General features: G+C 35.4%; 1 protein-coding gene across 5 annotated transcripts in view; it reads right to left on the minus strand.

Moving 5' to 3' along the window:
- Positions 1-25390, minus strand: part of CDH8 (cadherin 8) — a 151235-nt gene that overhangs the window by 24216 nt on the left and 101629 nt on the right. For 4 of the 5 annotated variants that reach the window (XR_012837572.1, XM_075765508.1, XM_010312693.2 and 1 more), the window contains 2 exons: positions 9987-10108; positions 3132-3249 (listed from right to left, as the gene is read on the minus strand). Coding sequence is in view for 3 of the 5 variants with exons in the window: in XM_075765508.1 (XP_075621623.1) it covers positions 3132-3249; positions 9987-10108 (240 nt within the window). In the remaining 2 variants the exon portion in view is untranslated. Of the gene's footprint in view, positions 1-3131; positions 3250-9986; positions 10109-25390 lie in introns of those variants that run through there. The other variant, XM_075765511.1, reaches the window with a different exon arrangement.

The following is a 25390-nucleotide window of genomic DNA, read 5'->3' on the forward strand; positions in this document are numbered from 1 at the left end:
AGATGATCTACAGACATTCAGTGAGATGTATGATGACATTTAAATTTACATTTTTATATTACTTACATCAGAAAGGCACAACTGCCTCTACAGTTTTGGGCATCCTGTCTCCAGAAGGGACTGTAAATATGCAAATTTAACAGACCAAACAGATAAAGGATACCAGTATATCATTTCAAGGAACAGATTCTGCTGTGATCACAGGATAATTTCTATAATATATAACATTATCTTAGGAGAAGTGGGGGTTTTTTTGATGGCTTCTGATGAAGATATGCTGTTGTGTCACTCAGTTAAACATATTTGGCAACAACAACATAGCCAATCATAATATTTGTAGTACATTTGGGCAGCACATTTAATTACTGAAGTATCATGTGAACTTGCCTTAGGGCAATCTAGAAAGTTTAAACAATAGAATTAGCCTGTAGGCAACAAACTAAATTAATTAATGGTTATGCTTATGTTCCATATAGCAAGAGAAAATTCCAAAATACATGCATCATATATATTCTTTAGTATGAGGGCCAGAAACAGAACATCACAGCTTGCTTTCCATGGCAGATGCCAAATTGCATTGTTTGCATACTAGTGCCACCAAATCAGATAACATCATTACTTTGTGAAATAGAGAAATAACTGTCAAAAGGCACAATGTTACCTAAAGCACAAAAGAAGAATCCAAAAGGGTAATATAATTTCAAAAATGCTCTTGAGGAGGGGTACTTTTGTTTATCTCTGCATTTGAGAGAATTTTGGAGAAAGGCAAGATATGAAAAATCTTTTAAATAAAGAAAAGAATTACTAATTCTAGCAAATAAAAGATTGGGTTTCTATATTAGGTTTCCTGAGAAAATGCAATCCATTTATAATATCCGTAAGAGCATAGCATTGCTTCAGCCGCCATCAAGGCAGTCTCTGCTGCCTTAAAGAATTTAGCAGGGCCAAGAATATGGGAGGAAGTTGAGGCTTAGGTCACAGTCAGGACGATGTCAAGGATTTTGTCCACCAGTATGAGGAAATGTTTTTCCAGTCCAAGCCTAAGTGGGTTGTGCACTGATCTGATCCTCAGAAACACAATTCTTCAGAAATGAGAGTAGGGTTTGTCATAGGCATTTTCTTACATTGCTTCTAATAAACCATACCAAACTGGCTTTTGGACAGCCCAGATGCTCATTAGTACAACTAAGGAGAAATTTGACTTAGGAGTTCAGTTTTCAAGAAGAATAATCACTAATGCTTATCTAGCAGATATATGTAAGACAAAGTCATGGTCAAGTTCATTGTTTAAGTGGTATAATTAAATAAAGGCTTAGTAAAGATTTATGGTGTTTAAATGACATGAAACCTCACCTCAACCAAATTATACCCCGATTTTGGCTTTATAAGGAATATTTGCTTCCTGTGAGAAATCATGTTCTAGCATCAACCACAGACTGCATCCCTGGCTGAGCAATCTTGATAGAAGAGGGTGGTATGCAGAGATGGAATTTTATTCTTGGATACTGAATGATTAAATCAGAAAAGTCTCTTCAAGTGGATTTATAATTTCAGAAGATTTCAGTTGGTTGTTTTAAGAGGATTTACACACTTAAGTGATTCAAATGCATTAAAAACTATGTAAACCTGAGTGGCAATATTTTAACAAAATTGGACTTATTTTTCTAAACCATGTTATATAGAAAGGTTCCTCACTCCCACTTGGATCAGGAGACATTCTGCCATTGGCTGTGACTAGGAGTAAGAGTGGGTCTTAAATGGGTAACAGATTGGAAGGACAAGGCTAATTAGTGATGTGAGCTAAGTATTTAAACATGAAGAGAAATGCTAAGACATTTTTTACTTTGTCATGCTGTGCAAAGCAAACGACCTCATCTTTAGGATGCTTAATTCAATTTGTGTTACACTACTGATGATTACGAAATACATTTTGAAGAGGTTTGTTTTATCTTCTGTAAGTGCAGAAAACATACAGATACTTCTTTCCTACATGAAAGTACAAATATAAATAGAGATACTCTTTGTGAATGCTGTAAGAGAAAAACATCTAATGAAAAGAAAAATTCAGAAAATATTTAAGCAGAGAATTTAAGAATTTAGGTTTTTATAGAATCATTGAACAAAATGGTGCCATCATTCTTGATTGGAACAGCTAGAATAAAAAACCGAAAACAGCATTTTCTCTTTATTTGATTTTTCAGGTATTACTTTTACACTCATGTGCATACACCTCACGCATACATCTTCCTAATAGTAATGGACTAAATAGAGATTTTCTTCATTATCATTTCAAATAAGAGGAATAAGAGACTGACTTTGACTAAAATTTCTGCCAGGGTAGTGTTTTATTTAAAAAAAAACAAAACAAAACAAAACAAAACCCCAAACTTTTCTGAATATTCAAGTAAGTACTAATACATAAAGCACTATAGCATTCTTGTGATCATTCTTAGCTCTCTCACATGATCTTCAAATACATCTGTGTGCCAAAGAAAAGGATCAGTGCAAATTTATTGCTCGACAACATTAAATGCGTCTTTTTTCCCACCACACATGAAATTCCACGTCTATAGTACTACGAAATGACATTATGCCCTTCCAGAAGGGCTCTAAAGCATAGTGATACAAAGTGCCTTTCTGGGCTTTGCTGATCTGTCAGATTTCTCTTTCTAGTAAAAGTGCCTAACTGAAATACTTTGGAACCTTTATATACACAGCAAACAGGCCTAAAAGGTGTTTCCTTTGGGGATTTAGTAAATACTTAATTTTATGCTCCCACCTATATCCAGTCAATGTAGAATCAACATGTATTTATTAACATAGTTTCAGATTTTCATTTTAGAGCATATCTCTGGAATTTCAAATTAATAGAAATATAAGAGGCAGTAAACCCAATCTTGCATTTTAAGCCAGTGACCTGTCTTCTGGATCTAAATTCAGTATTCATTTTACTTTCTTCTTATCTAGTGTAAAGATATTTGAAATAGCTTAAGAGATATAATGAAGGTACCATTAAACAGATTATCTACATTGTAATTGCCCAAGGGACAAGCTGGTAAAGTAACTGGAAGTCAACAAAGCAATTCAAAACTAAGCTGTTCAGATACACATTATATATGGTTTATATTTACCTTCATTTTTCTTTATCGTGAAATTTGGATTGTTGACCATTTCAGGAAGAAGACTGTACAGGAAATAATGCCCATTTTTAGGATCATCTTTGTCAATGGCACTGACGATCTGAATTACCTACAACAGAAAACACTTCCATTAGGTATTCGCACTCCTGATAAACATACAGAATTGAAACAACCATTCCATGCTATTGGACACATTCTTATTTGTCTACATGCCAGATTAAGAATGCCAATTTATAATCTTACTAGGCTTTTGCAGATCTTTGAAAGTCTGTGGAACAGGGACTGTATGTGGTCCATTTAAACTGTTTCCAGAACAAGGAGGCAGAGAATAAGGAGAGACAGGTTCACAAGAGAGGCCAGTAAAAGCTGCTACTGATTTAGGCAAGTAATAAATTATTATTTAGCAATAAAGAAGAAGGAAAATTGTGTTTCAGAAACACTCATAATGGCTATCATAGTCTTTCATTCATACAGTCATGTTCTCACTGGACCAAAATGCATAATCTACCTTTTAATCCTTTTTCCTTTCCCCCACCATTTTTTACTTCACAGAATAAATATTTTAACTTAACTTTTGGTGTGAAGCTTTATATGATAAATAATCTAATCTGAAAAAAAGAAAAGAAAATATCTAAGTCTATATGTGGATTTTTTCCTTAATATTAATAGAACCTCAGTTATTCCTTCACTAGGAACACAGAATTGTTTTAAAATACCATTATTAACAAATGATTCCCAGAATAGTGCAGGATACTAAGATTAGAAGAGGAGAGTGTGTTTGGATAGGCTGAATGACTTTGAATAATTGAATAACTTTGTATGAAGCACCTCAAATGATTTATATGACCAACTACAGTATCTGCAGTGTATTTACCTCCATTTACCTCTCTTACTTCCAACATTACTCAAAGATACTACAGTTGATCATACAAAGCTGCATAGGGATGTGACAGGAGGAAACATTGTTTTAAAATAATCAGGAGATTTTATTTTATTTTTTTTAATATTTGGTGCAATTACTTTTGTTTCCAAGTATTTTCCAGAGAAGTAGAAACAAAGACAACTATGGGTCCAGATTTCACACTCAGAGCTGAATTTCAGCAGTAGTTAACTCATGCTAGATGAGGTTTCTAAAAAATTTAATGAGAATTATTGACCTTTCCCATGTCCATTGAATTCAATAACATTTTTGTCTTATGCAGTTATTTTTGCAATGCCTAAAGCAACTGACCAATAATTTCTTGGACAATTAAATTCAAATTAGGAATCATTACAAATTTCACTTTTAAAGAGTATAGGAAAAAAAATGGAAACAGGGTCTGATGCTGTCCAAATTCATAGACTTATACTTTAAATTTTCAAAGCTTCACTAACAAAATGCTAATAACTAATACGTTATACTGGTTTTACTGGGACAGAAAGGACTATCAATCTGTTCCATATATGATAACAGTCAATATCCCATTCTTTCTTCTACATTCTTCAAGAGTCAAAGAAAGAATAAAAGCTTACTAGATAACCACAAAGAGCAACATCAGAACATAAATATTTGAAATTAGGTATGTAAAAAGATGTTTGACTAGGTATTGATATAGACATATATACTTTGTAAGAAGGAGTTCGAGACAATTAATTCCTTGCCTAATCATATTCTGGATAGGTCAGATTTAGAAAAAGTTTTAGATTATTTAAATAGATTCTTCTAATAGATTCTAATAGATTCTTCTAATAGATTCTAACTGCATCTGCCAAGGGGGAAACCTTGACTGATATGATTTCAAACACATGTATTTAGAAGAGATAGACAAAAAAAGGCCTAACATAGCTTTTGCTCAAAGAAGTAGGTCTCCAATTTAACAGCTGCATAATAGATCCTAGAGAGCTACACAGTGTGTGTGTGGGAAAAATCCCCAAAACCAAACCAGCTGAAAAATATATACGCAGATACTCTCTGTCCCACTGCAGAGATGGACCCTTTTACAGATGTGGAACATTTTCAGCTGTCTCTTTGCAGAGGTGTAAGGTACTAAACTGTCCACATGCGTCAGGCCCAGGGCTGGACTAGGTACTAGTAATTCTGCATCATACGTAAGTGCAATTTAGAATGGAATTCCAAACAAGTACCTTTAGACAGATGTATTTTGTGATTGTTCCATTTTTGAAACACTGCTAGAATGGGAAAGCAATAGGGAAAAAGGATAATGGCCCAGTGAAGTCTGGAAGGTCAACCGCACATAATAGGTGCAGTTTATCAGACAGTTATGCAATTTTATCTCTACTGGCTACATAACTGCTAATTCTTTCCAGTATTATGTAAGAGAGTTGACTGTAAAAATTCACTTCACTCTCTCCAGGTTTTCAATTAATATACCTGAAAGCCAGTAGCGAAAAGCACTAGTAATATGGGATTTCAGCTTACACAAAATTTATGAAATAAGCTTAGAATATCATATAGATTGGAAATTTTCAAGAAATAGAAACTGGGCATATTCTTTGTCCTTTTTTTCTTTAGGAACTATAGATACCCCTTAATGTCCTATAGAATTCTTTCATCTTTTCATATTTCAGTTCTTTCCATCCATTCCTTTCATTGTTTACCAAATCATTCTTTCTCTGAAAATGCACTGAAAATTATATGCAAAAGACAGGCTTAGTGGAATACTACATTTGTTGTGTTACATGCACACATCAAGGAATTAAGAGTTAGTGTTCCCATAGCAACCTTATTTCTTTGTGCGTTTGCATTAAAATAAGCTCCTAAAAAAAAAAAAGGCATAACATATATACAGTGATACAAAGCTGCTGTATCTTTTACTCCATAGGGGTGAGAAAAGTCCAGTAATTCTCATTACCACATTTTTATTACTATGCTGATGAGCATACTTTATTGCTCAGCGTTGTGTGATCATGTAATGGAACACTATTGAAGTAATTCTCCAACTCTTAATTTGTGGTTCATAACATGGTAGAAAATCTTCCTGGGCTGGTCTGCCTTACCTATCACTGTAGATATTTTTTTCTTTCCTAGTAACAACATGCATAACGAAGGTGTTCCATATAACAAAATTGGTCAATACTAATAATAAAGAATACAACTGATTTTTTTCACTATGTATCCATAAGCGCTACAGTGAAAGTTAATAACCCTTTGGCTATTCAATCTTGAAATTTCTGAAATTCTTCCATGCAAAATTTCAACTTTGATGTTGTATTAAAAATTCATGCATATATTTGATTCTGTACATACATTTAGTAGAAACATAGTAAATCAGCCTATTTTTCTTAACAGGCAGCTCTGGATTGAAATTAATAGTTAAATGATCCCCTAGGACAACTCAGCATTATAGTCTGCAGGTTTGTATTGCATTTCTACAAAGCCGCATATGCCTGAAATAATATTTATAAAAGATTATGAGTATAATGAATGATGTAGAAATATAAATAGCAAAACAAAGTTCTTATCAATGTATCATATCTATGTGCAATTTTAATATGTGATACTGTTTAAAATCTTTCCCTGCAATGCAACTTGTTAACCTAACCTTAGAATGGCTCCTTATCAGTAGTAAACTGTTCCCTACTTCTATTAAAACTGTTCTTCCAACTCTGAAAAAACTTTTGCAGTTACATTGGTGTTTATGTTTATTTCTGAATTACTTTGCAGACTCCTAATACTCTAATCAGTATTCTCATCACAGTACAATTTATACTTTGCCTTTTCAGCTAGAGCCAGCCCCTTGCAGCTAGAACCTGCATTTTGCCATTTGAATGAGCTTTGACTTTTCAGAGAGACAGAGATCTATCTGAAGATTTCTTCCATTAGAAAAAGCCAATTCTATTGGGAGAACTGAATAAAATAGAAACAAATGGCAAGAGACTGGAGGAACATTGTATTCAGTTTTATATTGCTCTAGTTTGAACACTGGCTTGAGCACAGATACATCATTGTCTGCACTGCTTAAGCGTTTGAAAATTTTGTAGCTTTGTTTTGAGCAAACAGCACTTCACTGGAAAAGTCTGGGGATGGACGGGGGAACAGTGAGTGAGGCACTTTTCTTATGCAGCACTACGGATTTTCTGTTCTAGGCATATAGGAAAATTGTTTAGCAGGGCTGGAGAACAATCTACTATACAGCTATAGCCAGCAAACCCGTGAATGTTCTGGCTTTAGTAAGTGGAATTATGGAAGAAAAAAAAAAAAAAAAAAAAAAAGAGGCATAAGCTGGTTTATGGTTAGCTTAGAGGTACTGTAACAGTACATTCACATTTTTTTTTTTTTCTCCCTAAAACTGACCAAAACCATATCTGGCAGCTTTCTGCTGTGTGTAAAAATGTGAAAGGAGCACATAAATATGTGCATGAAGAAATACATTTCCCCCTCCTCTCCCTTTCCTCTCCTACTAGCTGTAGTACCTCTACTGTTAGAGGTAGGTTAAAGCAAAGAAAATGCATCTGGCAATGCTATACATCAACAGTTTTTAGTATATTCTGTCACATCACCAGCAGCTGCACTTGCCACTTGCAATTATATCAGAACCCAAAATAGAACACTTAGAAACTGAACTGCAATAGATGGTTCAATATATTTAGGGGTTGCAAATAAGGTTTCATAAAAGGTTCAAATGTAATCTCCCTAATGGTAATTCAAATTTGATTTAAAATTAGACTGAAGTTGAACTGCAAATGTAAATAGATTGGAATACCATAACACAATTGTGCCTCTCCTGCAAATGTAAAATTCAAGTTTAAACTTTGGAGAACTATCCAAATTAGGCTTTTGCTACTGTTTGAGAGAGTAGTATCTTTCTCACATTAGCTATTTAATAGCTGAGATATATTTAATTTTTTGAGTTCCACCTCTTCACTGATTAATATGATTTCTTCCAAAATTTGCATATAGAATAATAAGCATAAGCAAAACCAACTGGGTAGTGTAGATACTACAATCTTTACATGAGCAGGTAATTTTTGAATGACAACTTAAATTTAGAACCTAACCTTGGTGATTATTCTGAACTGGTTACTGTTCCAATAATGTTATTTGTTTAAAACACAGAATAAATTGCAGGATCAGTGCCACCTCATCCATGCTGGCAGCCAAATATTTAATAACCATCTGTAAAGTTCACAGAAGGATTCATGCTCAAGAGTGACATCTGCCATCAGATCAAGAGTGTAAGAGGTGATGGTAAGATGAAGAATATCGTGGTTTAATGAAAGTTTTCTTTAAGTGCTTAAACAAAAGCCTCTTTTACTAGCCGGCTCTTAATTATCTCATTTATTATTTTATTCCAAAATGAAATGTGAACATTTTTCACCATCTCTTAAACCAGCGGAAATTTGATAGCAATACCCAGATAAATATATTCAGAAAACACTGTGCAACACAGCTTTCTGATTTCAGGGAAGCTTACTGAGCCCTGGATAAGGTATACTCATTAGCATTTAATATATCTTAGAAAATGTAACTACTCAGCATCTGAAATCCACCCTGAGCTAAACAGAAATCTACTCTGAGCTAGAACAACTTAAATACCAACAGTAATGTAACTGTCTGCCCATAAGGGCACATTTCAATAATCTGCTCTTCAGTGGTTTGAGAGAATTCTCATTTCTGAAATGACACATTTTTGACACCTTTTTAATAAACAAAAAGGGGTGCTAGAAGTCAAATCATCTTCTGTAACAATTCAGTCTTGGCAGAGGTAGGTTATCATATAGTACTACATAGGTTGTCATTTAATACTACTAAAAGAAAATAATTTCTAACTCTATTGTCGGGTAACCTTCTTTGGAGAATAGTGAATTTAATGCCTAACACCCACATGAGACACAGGAATAGTTGGATTAACAAGACTAGTGTCATGCTGTCAGCTGCTGTTTATTTAAATAAAATGTCATGATCTAGAAATAAATTAGAAAGTTTAAAAACAGTGATTTCTTGTAACATACAGTCTTTCTCAAGCTGGACAAAAGTTAAATCTCATTTACGCTACATTAAATTCTAAAAGTCTGTACATTTTCTTGAATCTTTATCTTGTCATTTATGTGGCATATGAGATATTCCTCCCTATTTCTGTACATTTGTCCTTCAAAATGGATGACTTTTAAGAAATCTGTTTCATTTTCTTTGAAAAAGGCTATACAGGTTAAATCTTGCTTCCTATATCTTGCTATGTTTATTTCACCTTGTAAAGTGTTGTATAAATTCCTTTGCCAACCCTTTTATGTCATTAAATCAAGAAGGAAGTAACCTGTTAAGTCTTTTTTTTTTTTTTTTGGTGAAGTATAATGAAAACTTGAACTCAACTTCTCTGATACCCCATCCCTCTTTAGATACTTTAAATGCAGTTACAATTTACTTGACTTTCCATCAAGTTCTGTCTAGCTTTCTTGTTTTTTTCCGAATTGCCATAGAAAAGTGAGTAAGAACTAAATGGATAGAGATTATAACTCAGATATGGGTAAAGGAGAAATGGTTTCATTGTTTTAAGTGTTTCTTCTAAATTATAATTGGGCTCAGCTGCAATATAGTTCAATAACTGAACTGGAATTCAGGTTGGATTATACTTTTACCTATGAACACACATGAACCTATGAAGTGATGCGCTCCATCAAACAGAGCTTAAACAGTGGGATACAGCATTTTCTCTGGATATTGTCACAAGATACCTACCTTTAACTTAAAACCTATACTTCAAAAATTACGTAGGTCCATATAGAGAGAGATGTACTGCAGTATTCAATCATGGGTTTCTCTTAAATGAACGTTAGGAGTTGTTAGCATGAACATATAGGCACATATTTTGGCCAAAGTACGCGATATAAAACCATGGAGATACTTACTTGCCCAGGCTTCCCATTCTCACATAAAAAGGCTTCATGCTCTGATGCAAACTCAGGAGCGTTGTCATTTACATCAAGAACTTTGATAACAACAGGCACCCGGGACACTTGACTGTGGTTCCCTAAGAAAAGAAATCAAAGCATAAAAGGTGAGCATATTTAATTTGAGACTGATACACAAATGCTTACATAGTAACCATACTCTTCCTGTCTTCAGTCCTTGCTTAATTGGGTTGTCTTATCTGTAATGGATCGCAGAATTGGAGCATGAGATAAAGAAGGATGGCCAGTATTTTATGGTTGAAAAGAATAAATAGATCCCTATTGCAAACAGCATTTGTAGGAGATTAGCTCAATGAAGACCTTTCTTGGACTAAATTGGTAAGATTTTTCTTTGATGAAGTTTGTATTGTTTTATTGATAAAGTCCATTATACATGGAAAAGGGAAGGCTGTAAACAACATAGATTTATTTCTTTGTTTATCTTTGGCAGAGCACAGAGCATTTTACTCTATTAGTTGTTCTGACTGCACATCTATTATTTCTTCATTACAAATACGATTAATGTGGATATCCACATTGTGAGAAAGATAGATGGTAGATTGATGTAGGTAAAACTAGATAGTACTTTGGACTATTAAAGCACTTTGAGTCATCTGCCACTGACCAAAAATATGACCTGTTAACTTCTTTCTTCACCAAAATAAAGCCTCATTATTTATAATATAAAGCTATTTTGCATAAAAGTATTTATCACTGTAAAGAATAGAATAACCTTGTTAAGCTGCAAGGAAAGAAAAGTTAAACCAACTGTTTGCATTCTACTTTGAATAGATTTTGCAGTCAGTTTCTAGTGTCTTTCCTTCAATTCAGTATAGCTAATTTATTTTAAGACACTATTTATAAATATTTTAGATTCTTTTTCCCAAAGAGCAAAAACATGAATTCAGTTTAAACTGAAGTGACCAGTTGATCTGAGGAGTTTAAAACACTGTTCTATAACACATGCATACCTCTACAAGTAACTCAATACTAGCTCTAAAATCCATCTCTTAGTGAGTATTATTGTACAACCATAGTATTTTATCTTGTTTATATCACCAACAATTTGAAGAACTGCACACTGTGTGAATTAAACTCTGGGTCTGACTTGTAATTGAACAACGTGCTTTTGCCTAAATTATTACTGCAGGCAAGAAACCTGCTACCATAAGTCAGGATATCAACTTACTCACACTTGTTGTGAGAGCTTAGCAGCTCTCTAAAGCTGTCGTCAGTCCATGTGGGTTCTGTTCTCTGGCAATACAGACCTGGTTGAGGGGAAGGCAGGACGGAAGTTCCTATTGCCTGGTATTCAGTGTACTTCTCATAACAAATGTCTACAAAGTAGAAGTAGGTCAGGCTCCACCAGTGGGCAGGTAGCAACTGGTGGCAGCCGTATAAGTGATAGTGATGATTAAAGGAAGAATTGCTATACACACTGTATTTTTTGTGGTTTCTATGAAAGTTAACTGTGTTGTGACCTAATCAAACCCTACCTCTTGCAATGTTTTTTTTTTCCTTGTATGGTAAAGACATCCATAATTTTTGAGGCTTCACCAATAAACCTAAATGTAAGTATTTCAATTGCTCTACTAACATTTCTTTGAAATAGCATAAAGATAACTATTTCAAAAGACACAGGCTATCATCAAATGTACTAATGCTACAAAGGCTTTATGTTTGCTGGATAGCCTGAAATATTAAAATTCTACCTGTATAGGATATGGAAGATTACAAGACATCAGACTTTAAATGTTTCCCTTTTGAAAGAGTCAAAAGTCTGAGTTCAGAAACACGTTACAGAAGAAAAAGAAATCCCCACCAAAATATCGTAAGAGTAATATTTAGGTCTGTTTTGCATCATATGATCTTAGTTACTAACAGATGAGGTGAACACTTTTGCCATGAAATAATAATGTATTTGAAATTGAATAAAAGTTAATATACAAATCATGAATCCCAAATATTTTAAACAAATTGTTTTATCTTAACTTGATAAAAATACAATGAATCTTGAGCTTATCAGAATTCTCAGCACTAGTGTCATATTTAAACACTAAAGATTTACTTTTATCTAAATTAATGAAATGATGGGAGTTCAAATTTAAAGACATTACAGAGAAATGTAATTAATTAGATAAGCTTCTAAAGAAATTATTCATGTCCCTTGTGACTGCCCCCAAAACGTTTGTCTTTCATCAGAAATACAAACATTAAATTTAAAGATATTATAATTAGAAACTTGATGAGAATTCATTTAAAAAATTAATTTACTAAACACAAGAGAGACCCAACTGGTTTGGAAATCTCCAAACAAGGGGATATCCACCGCCTATTAGGGTTCTTGTGACTATGGTGAAATTTATTGTTGAGAAAGAGAGAGACAGAGAGATGGAGAGGGAATTTTATCTACTGCTAGTACTGGCCACCACACTGAATACATTCCACTATTTTGTCATTGCAAACTTTTCAATGAAATTTCACTTTATGCAAAGTGTTTTCCCTGTAAATAAAAATCACCCTAAACATCCCTATTTTTAAAAAAAAAAATAACAAATTCTCCCTAAGCAAATCCAGATTTCACTCGTGGATGAAAATAGTTTCATCTGCCCATTTTCACACTTTTAAAATTTTCAGACTTCTCAGCGATAAAACTTGGATGCAGAGGATGTTCCTCTCAAGTTTAAATCCATGGCCGTTACCAATGCCCAATATCCTTTAACTAAAAGTAGAAAGCGATTGAAGTGGATCCACTCGGATCCACAGAGTGCACAAACAGTTATGCTTGCATGGGCAACTGTCCTTCATACAGTTGGCCTTCATACTGATTAGTATTCAATGTTCAGAACCTTTCCTCATTTGTATGAATGGAGAGTCAGTTCTTTCTAAACTAGTGACTAAACTGAGTTTTAATTACTGGGGTTTTTTGTTTTGGTTTGTTTTTTTTCTCAATGAACCACCCAGTCTATAGAATTAAGGGAACCTGAGTCTTCTTGCATGTACCAGGTAGATAGTAAGACTGATTGCTTAAGTTCCAATCCACTGTTTTATGGAAAATCATCAGAGTGTGTAAAGTTAGAGACTCTCTCTAAGGGACTAATCGAATTTGTAAAAGCTTCATCACCTGTATTTATTGTGATTCACAGTTTAAAAAGACCTACCTTGAATTTTGCAATACAAGTATATCATTAGGACTGTCACTTGTGAAGCAATGGCTTGGTTTGAAAATTTAGCACACTGAAGTGCAAGATTAAAAAATATTGAAAAAATTTCCACTAATTTAGTTTACCAAAACTCTTTTCAGAGTAAGGCTGCACAGAATCACTTAGGTTTAAATTTCAAATACGTTCAATTGGTCATCTGCGGACACCACTTCTACAGCACAGCATATAGCTATAAGAAACACATATGCAAATTGTGTCCGTAATTTCCTAGAAGTACAGCTCTTTTATGTCTCTGCTGAAGTCTCAATTGCTGCCCAGAGTTCTAAGGTCCAGTAGACTGCTGTAGGTGAGCACAGCACACAAAGGAACATCTAGACAGGTAAAAGAAAAGGATGACTCAATGTAAAAATAACTAGTTGAACTTACCAGTGATAACTAAATTTGCAAAAATGATGGAAAGTTCAGCTGAGTTTAGAAATGTATAGTGAAAGGTTTACAAGAATTATAAGGACCCAAAAAAGCTCTTCTGCTTTTCTCCCCAGTTCTCAAGATTCTATTGGAACATTAAATGCTTCAAATACACACCTTGCTGGTACTCATCTTTGAGTAACATACCCACTGACACTTAATCAGCATTAAAAAAGGCTGCAGAGTTTGATAAAAAAATGAAGAGGTAGATAAGTGTGTTGGGTTTGCATAGCAAGGTTTTGGTAGCTGGGGGGGCTACAGGGGTGGCTTCTGTGAGAAGCTGCTAGAAGCTTCCCCTGTGTCTGATAGAGCCAATGCCAGCCGGCTCCAAGACAGACCCGCCGCTGGCCAAGGCCAAGCCAATCAGCGCCTCTGTGATAACATATTTAAGAAAGAGAAAAACAGTTAGAGAGCGCTTTTGCAGCCAGAGAGAGGAGTGAGAAGATGTCAGAAACTCTGCAGACACCAAGGTCAGTGAAGAAGGAGGGGCAGGAGGTGCTCCAGGCACCAGAGCAGAGATCTCCCTGCAGCCTGTGGTGAAGACCATGGTGAAGCAGGCTGTCCCCCTGCAGCCCATGGAGGGAGGATGAGGGGGTGTAGAGATTCCCCCTGCAGCCCGTGGAGGACCCCACGCCGGAGCAGGTGGAGGCACCCGAAGGAGGCTGTGGCCCCGTGGGAAGCCCATGCTGGAGCAAGCTCCTGGCAGGGCCTGTGGGCACCTGGCCCCCAGGCAGGGTCAACCCACCACAATGAGATAAAGTCAAATTTAAAAAATCCCATTATCAAGCCATTTAGTTTCTCCAAACCTGAACTTTTGGAGGCTACAGACCCACACTAGTTCTTATTATGACCAACAGATTTCTTCCTTCCTGGAAACACCCTACATATCCAAGATGTACATGTATGACTGGAAATTTGTAATACAAAGCACTAAGCATTGTCAACATTGTTAGTGCATGCAGTAAGTATGCTGCATACTTGAGTAACTAGAACTTATAAATAAAATTTTTGGTCTTGTGCATAACTAACAGAACATAATGCAGCTATTCAATTCCCATAAACACTTAAACACTTTATAAACATGCTTAAAACACTTCTCCACTGTGTTTCCTTGACAGACAGACAGACAAGTGGTCTTAAAGAACAGTGGTCCTTAAGAAAGAGTATTATTGGCTGCACAGAATGAAGTTCATCATTTGTTTAACCCAAAGAAATGAAGTTTAATCCATTTTTCCTTTATTTAATTAAATCATTCAAAATCACTTCAAGGTTCTATTAAACAGTCATAAACTGTCTTGCATTTTAACTAACATTAAGTACCTGAGTAGAAAGTAGACTCCTAGAAAATAACACATCTTTTATTATTATTATCATCGTCATCACCACATGGCTTGGAAATGGCTATTTCATGCTTCTCTGATTCAGTGAAATTTCTACTATAATAATATTTTAAATTAGAAGTCCTAGTTCTAACAGAGAAATCAAAACAAAATCTGAATCATTGACAATAAAAACAACAGCATTTGTTTTATCTCCCTGACGTTTCAAACTTACTAAGTTGTATTTTAACACGTCCATTCCCCATGACTTTATCAAGGTTTTATCTGATGACTTTACTAAGATAATCTACATGCAGGACAAGTTTATTCCTGCTGTTAGGGTTTATGTTGTTTCTTTGTGCAATTCTTTACCTACACAACAACACGGCTTATAACAATTTTTTTTTTGCCATATAACACTGACAAATCTAACTTCAAGAATCCTGAGAAACAGACTCGCTATTGTGAAACTGAAATTTTATTTATGTTGAAGTTTAACGAGCGAAATCACATATTGCAGCAAATACTGTGTTCATTTCTGTGAAGTGTTGTGTAATGATCTGATTCAGGAGAGACTGAGTGCCTGAAACTGACTCTGAAATTGTCAGGAAAAGATATCAGTAATTGACAATATTTCTGTTAAAAATAGCAGAACATAAGCTATTTCTGTATTAGAATGAAATTCAAGCAACCAAACAAAAAAACCAAACAGGATTGATCATCGCGAAGATTTAGATCCTCCCTTAGATTCTTGTATTTTTAAGGGATGAGAAAATACTGAGTTGTGGAATATCTATAAAGAAATATAAACATATCAGTGCATAGCAGAAAGGCTTCTGTACAAGTTGCTAAGACAAGAAACAAACACTACTTCAAAATTAACGTTCCATTTATATTTATTTCAGCACACTGGAACATATTAGAGGAGTACAGATTGTGGCGAGTCTCTGCGTGTACATGTGTGTGGGAGGGAGGCAGAAAGAAAAAGATGTGAAACATATTTTTTGGGTTTGTTCCTTAAGTCATTCTTTGGGAGAAAAATAATAATGGAGTTGAAAAGTTTTGTCTCTTTTCAGTAGATTACTCGGTTTATTTTATTATGGTCTCCAGAAGAAAGATGAACAAGTCAAGAGTAAAACTATGCTACATTCTATTTCTATTTCCTCACTGATAGACTGTCACAAGTTTAACCAAGGACTTGCTCCACATCTTCCACCTCCTTCATTTTTTGTTCACTTTTCTACCTCTCATTGCCATGAAAAAGATGTCACTCTTGCAATATGCATGCTTCCACAGGCATGGACAAATGCAGAAGAACCATACATACCCGCTAACCAGGTGGAGTGTGAGGCGTGTATTTCGAATGCATATCCTGGGAAGGAAGACAAGGAGGAGGGGAACCTGAGGACAGACTACATTTTCAAGTCTTTGCCTTCAAAGCTGAATTTGTAGTTAAGAGGTTTCCAAAGTTCAGCAACTCCATCTGCAAAGAGGTGACTGAGATAGGCCACATACACCTACTGTTAATCAATATATAAAATGTATAGCTGGTGACTAAAGGACACATTATACTTTCACGTTGCTGATAATACCAGAAGGAAAAAAAAAGTAAAATTTCTGCGATAGATGAACAAGCCATGCCAGAAAATGTTAATTAAATAAAGCCATATTCTTCAGGCCCTGTTCAAAGTTTTCATTCACTTTCATTTTCTGTGGGGTTTTCTATTTTTTTCACATTAGTGCATGTAAGACAAAAATTGTTTATTATAGCCAAGAACTGATGAGAATTTTGAATCAATTACCTAAAATTTGCAGAAAAATGAATCAAGCCTTTAAAAAGACCAAACGTATAATTTTTTTTTTATCAGTGGCATTCCACCTAACCCTGCACTGAGTTCTTTGCTTGCCATGGTAGTAGCAGAGTAATGTAAACAGACTATGTTGGCATGCCCTTTTCCCTTTCACTTCAAGGCCTGGTTCAGCTTCTACTGAAGTTAGTCAGGTCTCTTCTCCTCTGGAAGTTTAATTTAGTCCTTGTCTTTAATAGTAACTTATCTATTTCCTGCATTTAAAAGAATTTAAAATTTAAAATGTAAATATAATTTAAATTAAAACAGGGACATGAACCAGGTACTTTGTTAACTTCAAAGCATCAACATTGATTTATAAAACTTGATAATCAAAATTTTTAAAAAGTTCATTTTTTTCCTTATACAGATACAATACATACTGATGGAGTTAGCCCCCGTTTTGCTTATCTGAGGGCAGGCTATAATTTGACATTCAAATGCAACCTCTTTGTTATTTTTCATACCATCAAGCTGTGCAGTTGTTCAGCAGTCTAACAAATAGTTACTCTGTAATTACCTCTCATCCTCTCTGAATTGAAAGATCCATTTGCAAAACTGGGAAATGTTTGTGATTTTTTGCAGAAGTATAATATTTTGTTTGGTGTGTATGCATGATATCATCTTGTCTGAATGCACAGATAGATCAAAAGAGCTTCAAAAGGCAAAGCCAGATTGGAAAAGCAAAACGTCCCCTCAAATGTAGTTTACAGCTGTGAAGAGGGTCTCTTCTACCACAACCCTGGTCATAAGGGAAAATCAAAAGACACCGTTCTGTTTAAATTTAGCCATGCATGATAAGAGACGAATAGTTATCTGGTGCTGCAATGGGACTGAGAACCAGGGCCACAGTGAGCTGTAATTTTGTCCTTGAGGGAGCAGAGGATGCTGAAATTAGTTCATATCCACCTTACAGCTGGAAGGGAATGGGAAACATGGGCAACACCTACCCCTCGTACCAGCCTCCCCAAAACCCAACCACCCAGAAACTCAGGGGTTTCTGATTAAAAATCACTTTGAATGGCAGTCTCCCTTTAGTCACAATGTGTGTGTTTTGAAAACTCCACCTTAGTTTCACCACTTCCTATTATTTTTCATGAATAATAAAAATAATTTTCATGAATAAAATAATTTTTCATGAATAAAAAAAGAAAATACCAGAAGATACAGTAGATACTGGATGTACTAGGTGACACATGAGTGCTCATTACATGGAACCTACATATTGCATAAGAGAGTGATCAGACTGCATGGGATACGCACTAGGAGAGAGAAGGGGGGATATAAAAGTAGCAGCAGCAAAGGGATGGGATGAGGCTTGAAAGGGGCATCCTAGTCAGAAGGGGCATCCTAGTCAGAAACTGTAGCACCTTTTCAATATTTGAGTAGCAATTACAGGTACTTGTCTCTTGTCAGAAGCTCTGGATGCAAACAGCATGTCCTTAGAGACTGTTCTTCTGCATATCTAATTTTGACCACAGTGAGCTTTATATTCATAGTGACACATAATCAAGATATATGTGACACATCAATATGAGTAAACAAATACATAATTCAAAATAAATTATTAGTGTAGCTGCTTGAGCGGGTTGCATTGGAAGCTGCTATAGTCATGTCAGGTTTATGACAATGAAAACAATTCTGTTCTATTCACAGATCCTAAGTAAATCCTTAAGGGGGGGAGGAAAAAACCACAAAAATACACTGCCAACATCCTTCCACCCACACATCTATCCAGAGACCAAACTGAAACAAATGCTGGCGGAAAACAAGCTGTATTTCTGATACAGTACTGTGTTATTGAGCCTTATTTGTCTCTAACGAGGATGCAAGTCAGGATGTAGTTTGCAGTTATGTCATTTTCAGTAAATGAATTGTTTTACGTATTTCAGTGGTGAATTGTTACAAGTGCAAAAATGAAATATATGGTTTAAGTTTAGCAATTATTAGCAGTGGACTTATAAACTGTAAAGAAAGGGAAGCTAGAAATATTTCAAGTTCAATGCAAATTAAAAGAAAGAAAAAAAAGGAAGAAATTATATCTAACTTCAAGAATAAGCAATAGCAAAACAGCATTTGCAATCCCTGGAAGCATCTGCAACTAGGAAGCACTGATCTACTGACCCATCATTTTAACAAAAGTCAGAGTCTACTAAAAGCTTTTGAAAAAAGTTTTTTCCACTTCCTGGTGGCAGCTGTCAATAAGAAGGAAAAAAGAGTTAGGAAAACAGGGAACCACAGAAAAGCATAGGGAACCACATCTTTCTGTTACTTTTATTATACGCACCAGCAATAATAACAGTGTGATGAAATGCTACCGGATCTTTACTTCTTGTGGATCACAGCACCACCAACCTAATTAGGTTTCCAGATTTTCTGAGACAGTGCAATGCCTTAATTATTGTGAGGAAGTAACAGGTTTTAATTTCTAAGTATATTACCGAGGGGGGGGAAAAAAAAAAATCCAGAAAATCATATGGTGCCATTAAGTGACAGAAAAGGATTTGCCTTAAAAAACAGGCAGGAAGAAAATGAACTGAAGAAAAGTTTTAAGATAGAACAAATGTACCAGGGCACAATTTGCTGCTGTGCTGCTCAATTCCAGCTTAATCAAGGAAGTTGTGCTAGCGTAAAACAGTCAGGAATCTGCCCCCCACTTTACAGCAATTATATTGTTAATATGCTAATACATCATGCATATTAAAATGTTATAAAATATTGACTTAGATATGCAAGGTCTTATTGTCAATTATAATTAGCTTGAAATTTTATAATGTCTAGCAGCAATAATAACAACAATAAGCAGACTGATTGAGGACAAGATGTCTGGAATATTTTTATTTTTTTTATTTTAAATGATTTCATGATTGAAGTAAAATAATTAATAGCTGAAATGAAATCCCTCACTGATAGACAAAACATCAAAATGCTTTAATAATTTTTTTTTTTAAACAAGAATTTATTACAGAAGTATTTAAATGTCATTATTTTTAGAGCTCATATTCCTTTCTGGGACTGATTTTCTTAACAGTGCAATTTAATTATTCTTACATTTCCTTCACAGATAAAATATTGCTGGAAATCCTGGATTTGAATCAGGTTCTAGGAGTTTAGCATCAAACCATTCTTACTTGCATACATTCAACAATAAGCAAAAAGATCTCCCTAGCATATCAGTATGTACCTATAAAAAATTCCGCTCCTCTGTTTTTCAGTCAAAAAATAGTCATTCTTTGCTATCCAGCAACTTTACTAGAAGTTCAAAGCATGCCACTCTGAATAGAGTCTTCTAGAAAGAAATGTGCTTAAAGAAGATTGACTACAATGATATTCAGTTACAAACCTCTACTCCAACCTACTCTCATGCCTTGGCAGAGATTTGAGAGCATCACATTCCGCTTAGAAGTAGATGAATTCTGCTTATCAAACTAGATGAATACTACACAGTACTTTTCATCAGATTAATCATATGTTCTTCAGAAATTCTAATTCAAAGTGCAGATGGCCAATTGTTATTTGTTAGTTTAACAATGCACTCATTTTGCTAATATAATATGTATAGTGTCAGTTTAACCATGCTTCCAATTTTCTCAAAGTAATTTAGAAACACACTTCACATGAATTAGTCAAGTTCTCACTAAGGACTCCTGTATTCCTTACTTAAGTCCTTATCTGTTTTGTGCCCTAGAAAGTCTTGTTCCCTTCTAAAACACCACCTAGTATCCTAACCTGTTGTGTTTTAAGCCATGAACAGTGATCTCAATTGCAGTATGTTTGTGTGAAATCAACATTTGCAAATCTAGAACTAAGATGTCTAGCCTGGCTTTATAATGCCCTGAAACCAGAAATAAAAGAAGTTAGACTGTTCACGCAAATCTCCCCTTTCCTTGCCGTATTATGTTTATTACCTCCACTGACTTTTTATTTGCACTAAATTACTCAGATGCTTTATTCACAGCTGCCTTACGTGCTTTCCTCTGAAATCAGAGGTTGCTAACTTCTATTCAGCGTCCCATACCTGAAGTTTAATGCTTGCTCCTGAACTACTGCGACCATTTTATACAGAGATTGTTTCATAACTACACTCCATTCCCATTCTTATTTCCTCATAATATGGCCACTCCCATGCTACTATCCATGTGGACCACCTCTCCTGCTATTCCTGAGCTGTGAAAAACACTAATGGGAAAGTCTGTGGCATGTCTGAAAGCACTTGCATAGTGGAGGGCTGCAAATCAGTGGACATCAAATATATGATGTTCACTGACCAGTGGCAAATGCTCTGCAACCCATTAGAATCTATGGAGTTCTGTGTAGCCCTGTATTTATGTGCAAATGAATAAAAACTACCTTACTACATTCTGTGTTTATGTGCAAAACTGATGGATTATCTAGTTTGAGTTCCACTAAGTCAGAGAAAAAAGGGTCAAGCGAATTCCTGAGCTTCTGTTCAAACCTCCGTAAAGGCTTATTTCCTTCTCTTTCTAAAACTTACTGAAATTTACTCAGTCCTAAATTAGAGGTAATTATATGATGCACCAAAGTAACTTCCTAAAATGTTACTTATTGCTAATAATGCCTATAGTCATTTTTACAATAAAAGGCTAAATAAAATTAAATAAATGAAAGCATGAGCAAAAGTATTCATGGCATTAAAAAGCACACTAGCTGAAGGCTTATTCTGAAGAGTAATTATGTCCCTCTTCCTTTTTAATTAGTGTCCTTGTGTTTTTTAAAAGAATATACAATATAGATAACTTTAGTAGAGCATGTGCCAGGTGATGATTCAATTATTGTATTTATATTCTTGGTAAACCATAAAGAGTCTTTCTGGCTTTATGCCCTTTCCCATTAGGTGATAAAATTGCCTCATACTTCTTCATTTCTAAAGAATGCAGTTGGTATGGGTAATTACCTTTGTCAGATAGAGCCCACAACTTTGTCCTTGAGATTCCTATGCTCTATGCCGGGAAAATATTTATTGTGGTCAAATCACCATTTACATTTCAAGAGCTTGTCTATATTTTCGTCTATTGCTTTGACTAATAATTCACGAGAATTTCTACTAGTTGTGGCGGTTCTGGTACCTTGCCAAGTACTTGGGGGGGGGGGCTTAGCTAGCCACTGGTGTGCTTTTTTTTTTGGCAAGTGAAGCTGACTACCAAGAATCATTTGATAGAGCAGTCAATCAAAATGAAAATAATAGCCACATGACTGCAGTGCCTGGAGAATAAGGAAAACACAAATTCCATTAAAACCCTTCATTCAGAGATTTAAAACTTGGCTAAAAGCATTGCTCTAGGCTAAGGGAAATATCCTCTCCCAGGCAGCGCTCCATTGGCTTTGGAATTCCCCAGCGGAGTGATTTGTGGCATGTCTGTGCACGTGATGCACAGTGTGAGAACAGGGAGAAGTTTTAGAAGAGCCTTCTTCTTGGAACCTGGCACAACAGAGCAAACGGATGAACACTTCACCTCTGTATCTCCCAGTATGTCTGAAGAGGCTTGAGTCCACACTAATTATAAAAGAACCTGCCTACGCTTGAATATGCTCAGGGTAGTAGCTCACAAACCGTAGCTGCACTGCGACCCGACTGCAGTTTGAGGAATCCAGTGCTGCACGTGGTCACAAGAAGGCTAGGAAGAAAATATAAATCATAAGTAGGCCACTCAGTGTTATGTCAGGTGAAAGCAAGCTTGGGGACTTTAAAGGGATCATCATTTAGTTGTCTTTAAAGTTTATGAGCCATGGTTTCCGTTATTTGTTGATGTGTTTTTCTCAAATTTCAGAGGCTGCCAACTGGACTATGTTTAGAAATTTATTTCTTTTCGAAATCTATGGTATCGTTCAATGAATTTCTATTATGTAATAACACATATTGTTGAGAAAAAGATTACCTCCCTTTTTTAAAAAGAGAATTCCAGATAAGCATTGCTAATAGTGAATGCATTACAGTATACTTTTTGTTTTCAAGAATTCACTAGAATCCCGTATCTCAAGAAGATCTCAGCTACAGTTTAGGAGGGATGAGTATGCAAATATCAGGATATTCATATTTAAATTGGAGGAATGTTGTGCAGTCGAATTTTGTTACTAATACACTTCTTTCTTACCTAAAAGAGCTTCTCTGAGATAGGTCTTTGCTTTGGTTTCAAACTACATTAGTTCTCCTTTTATTACTGTTTTTGTTATATCAATTAACCAGAAATGATGTATAGGGTATTTGCTTAGTATTGATATGACACTTAGTGAGGATACTGGGGAAATATCTGCAATGTGGCTGTTACAGCCATTAGAAGATGGAAATGGAACTCCATGGAGCTGGAGGGAGAAAGAAGATAGAGTTTAATTATTATATGCCTTAGACATGTATGACAATCTGGTAGCTTGAAGGATCAGTGATTCTGAACTCCATTCAGAATCTGTGTAAACTGTAGCAAAAAATTTTCCAATAAATAAATAATGGCTATTTGATTTTCTTTTAGTAGCTGAGTAGCATCGACAACACATAACTCGGTAAGTACTGCAAAACCTGTACAAGAAACTGAGAGAATACTGAAGAGGTTAGCCCTGCCTGAACTCTGCTCTGCTTCACTGCCCAGCAAAATTGCTAACCAGTTAAGGCAAGCAACACAAGCATGTCAATGTGAACAGTAGTTATAGCTATAATCGTCACTTATACAAACTAAAAAAATGTATTTGTGTGTTCAGATGAATGAGATCACGTATGACTGTAAGGATCCCGACTTTACTAGATTTTCCTGAATGGCAGAAAATTCCATTTCAAAAAAGTACCAAAGAACCAAAGATGTGATGAGCCTTTGTACATACAAAAAAGATGCACCAAAAGAAATGTCTGTAAGTTAATCATTCATTCTTCCTGCACTGCAATTCAGACTCTCGGAGAATACTCACATATGCCCCCAGATTCCTTTCCTGTTCAGGGCATAGCTCCAGAGAGCCCAAACATACGAGCAGCATAATCAGCCCCCGCTTACAAAGCACACCTATATCTACCCTTGTTCTCTCAAGCATCTAGTTAAATAAACCTTCCAACCTTGGCACACAATTTTAAGCTCCCATAAGTCTCAACTACATAACAAAACAATGAGAAATCTCATTAGTCCAGCATTTAAAGTCCAGAGTCAGTAACAGAAAACAAAGTTCACCTTTCATATCCACAGACCAAAAGGAACATTTCTCAGGGAAAGGTCATTTTGCCAGTAAGCCTGCTTCCTCCAACCTGTAATCACCTAGGTGTTCCAGCTCCTAACTCACTCAGCAGAATAAACTTGGATGTATGGCAATGTAGAAAGAAAATTTAAGAATCAATTCACAGGTGCAATAACTTTCAGTATCCCTCTTGCCATGAGTGTTAATACGCATATTTCTTCTGTGAATCCTAAGCCTGTATTTCAGAGTGATCTTTCAAAGAGGTCAAAGTTCTTTTTAATATTCTCTTCCCTTAAAAATCCATGTGACAGAATTCATCAGCATAGAGGAGTCACCGCCTGACCAGAGAGGAAAAAAGTTGAACAAGGAAGCAAAAATTCATTTGACAATATAAGAAAGAAGTATAAGAAATCACGCAATAGAAAAAAAACATGCAAAAGGAATGGAATTTTTAAGAGTAGGCAGATTTCAGTGTAGTAGTTGAGAGGATCAAAGCTGCACAAGGTAGTTATCTACTGATTTTTCACTAAATTAACGGAAAATGTATAACTAAATCTGAAATACTGAAACTGTCACCTAAATATCATGTACCATGTTAGTGAGTTTCAGTCCAGTCTTTTTAACTGATCACTTTTTGCATTGTTTTATCTTTAGTAACCAAAAAAAGATTCAGATGGATGAGATATTTGAAAAATTATCTCCAGGGGGCATGCAACCAGTATGCATCATAGTTACTGTGTTTTAAACTAGAAGCATAAAACTATGTGCAACTTGTCTACATATTTTGAGAACCAGAACATAAAATCAATACAAAGGTTTGGGCAAACTGTCTGAGGGAGACCCACTCAAGGCAACTAACTTTTCCTTCATCTGTCTGGCTAGTTAACCACCCGAGAAGAAAGGCTGCAGACAACTAGAACCTCCTTCACAGAGGCTGAAAGGAGTCTGCTAGTGATGGGAAAGTGAAAAGAGGGAAATGCCACCCTTCAAAATGTCTCACTTTGCACAGGTCTGAGAATACGATGGTAATACTATTTGTCACCGATAGTCCACATTTGTTCTGAATTATACCTAGCAGACACTTGCCTATGAATAGAAAATGTCCTTCTCCTAAAAAAACCCAAAACAACCCAAACTGGTCTTTTGCCTGTTAAGTACTTACAGAAAACAGCCACAGTCCCCACTGGCTCACGCTTTTCTGTTTCTCCTCCTAGTTTTGCTAGACATGAAAGGGTTAAGTTCAGATATTGGGGCGCTCAGATTAAAAAGAAGTAGCATGTTTAAAATTATCCACACACATTCTAAATCTGATCACTTTCAAAAAAATCAGTCAATCTGAATCTAAGTATCTTCATCCTCAAGCCAAGTGAAAATGCAGAAGTAGTTATGCT

The sequence above is a fragment of the Balearica regulorum genome, chromosome 13 (genome assembly GCF_011004875.1).
Source record: "Balearica regulorum gibbericeps isolate bBalReg1 chromosome 13, bBalReg1.pri, whole genome shotgun sequence".
Taxonomy (NCBI): Eukaryota; Metazoa; Chordata; class Aves; order Gruiformes; family Gruidae; genus Balearica; species Balearica regulorum.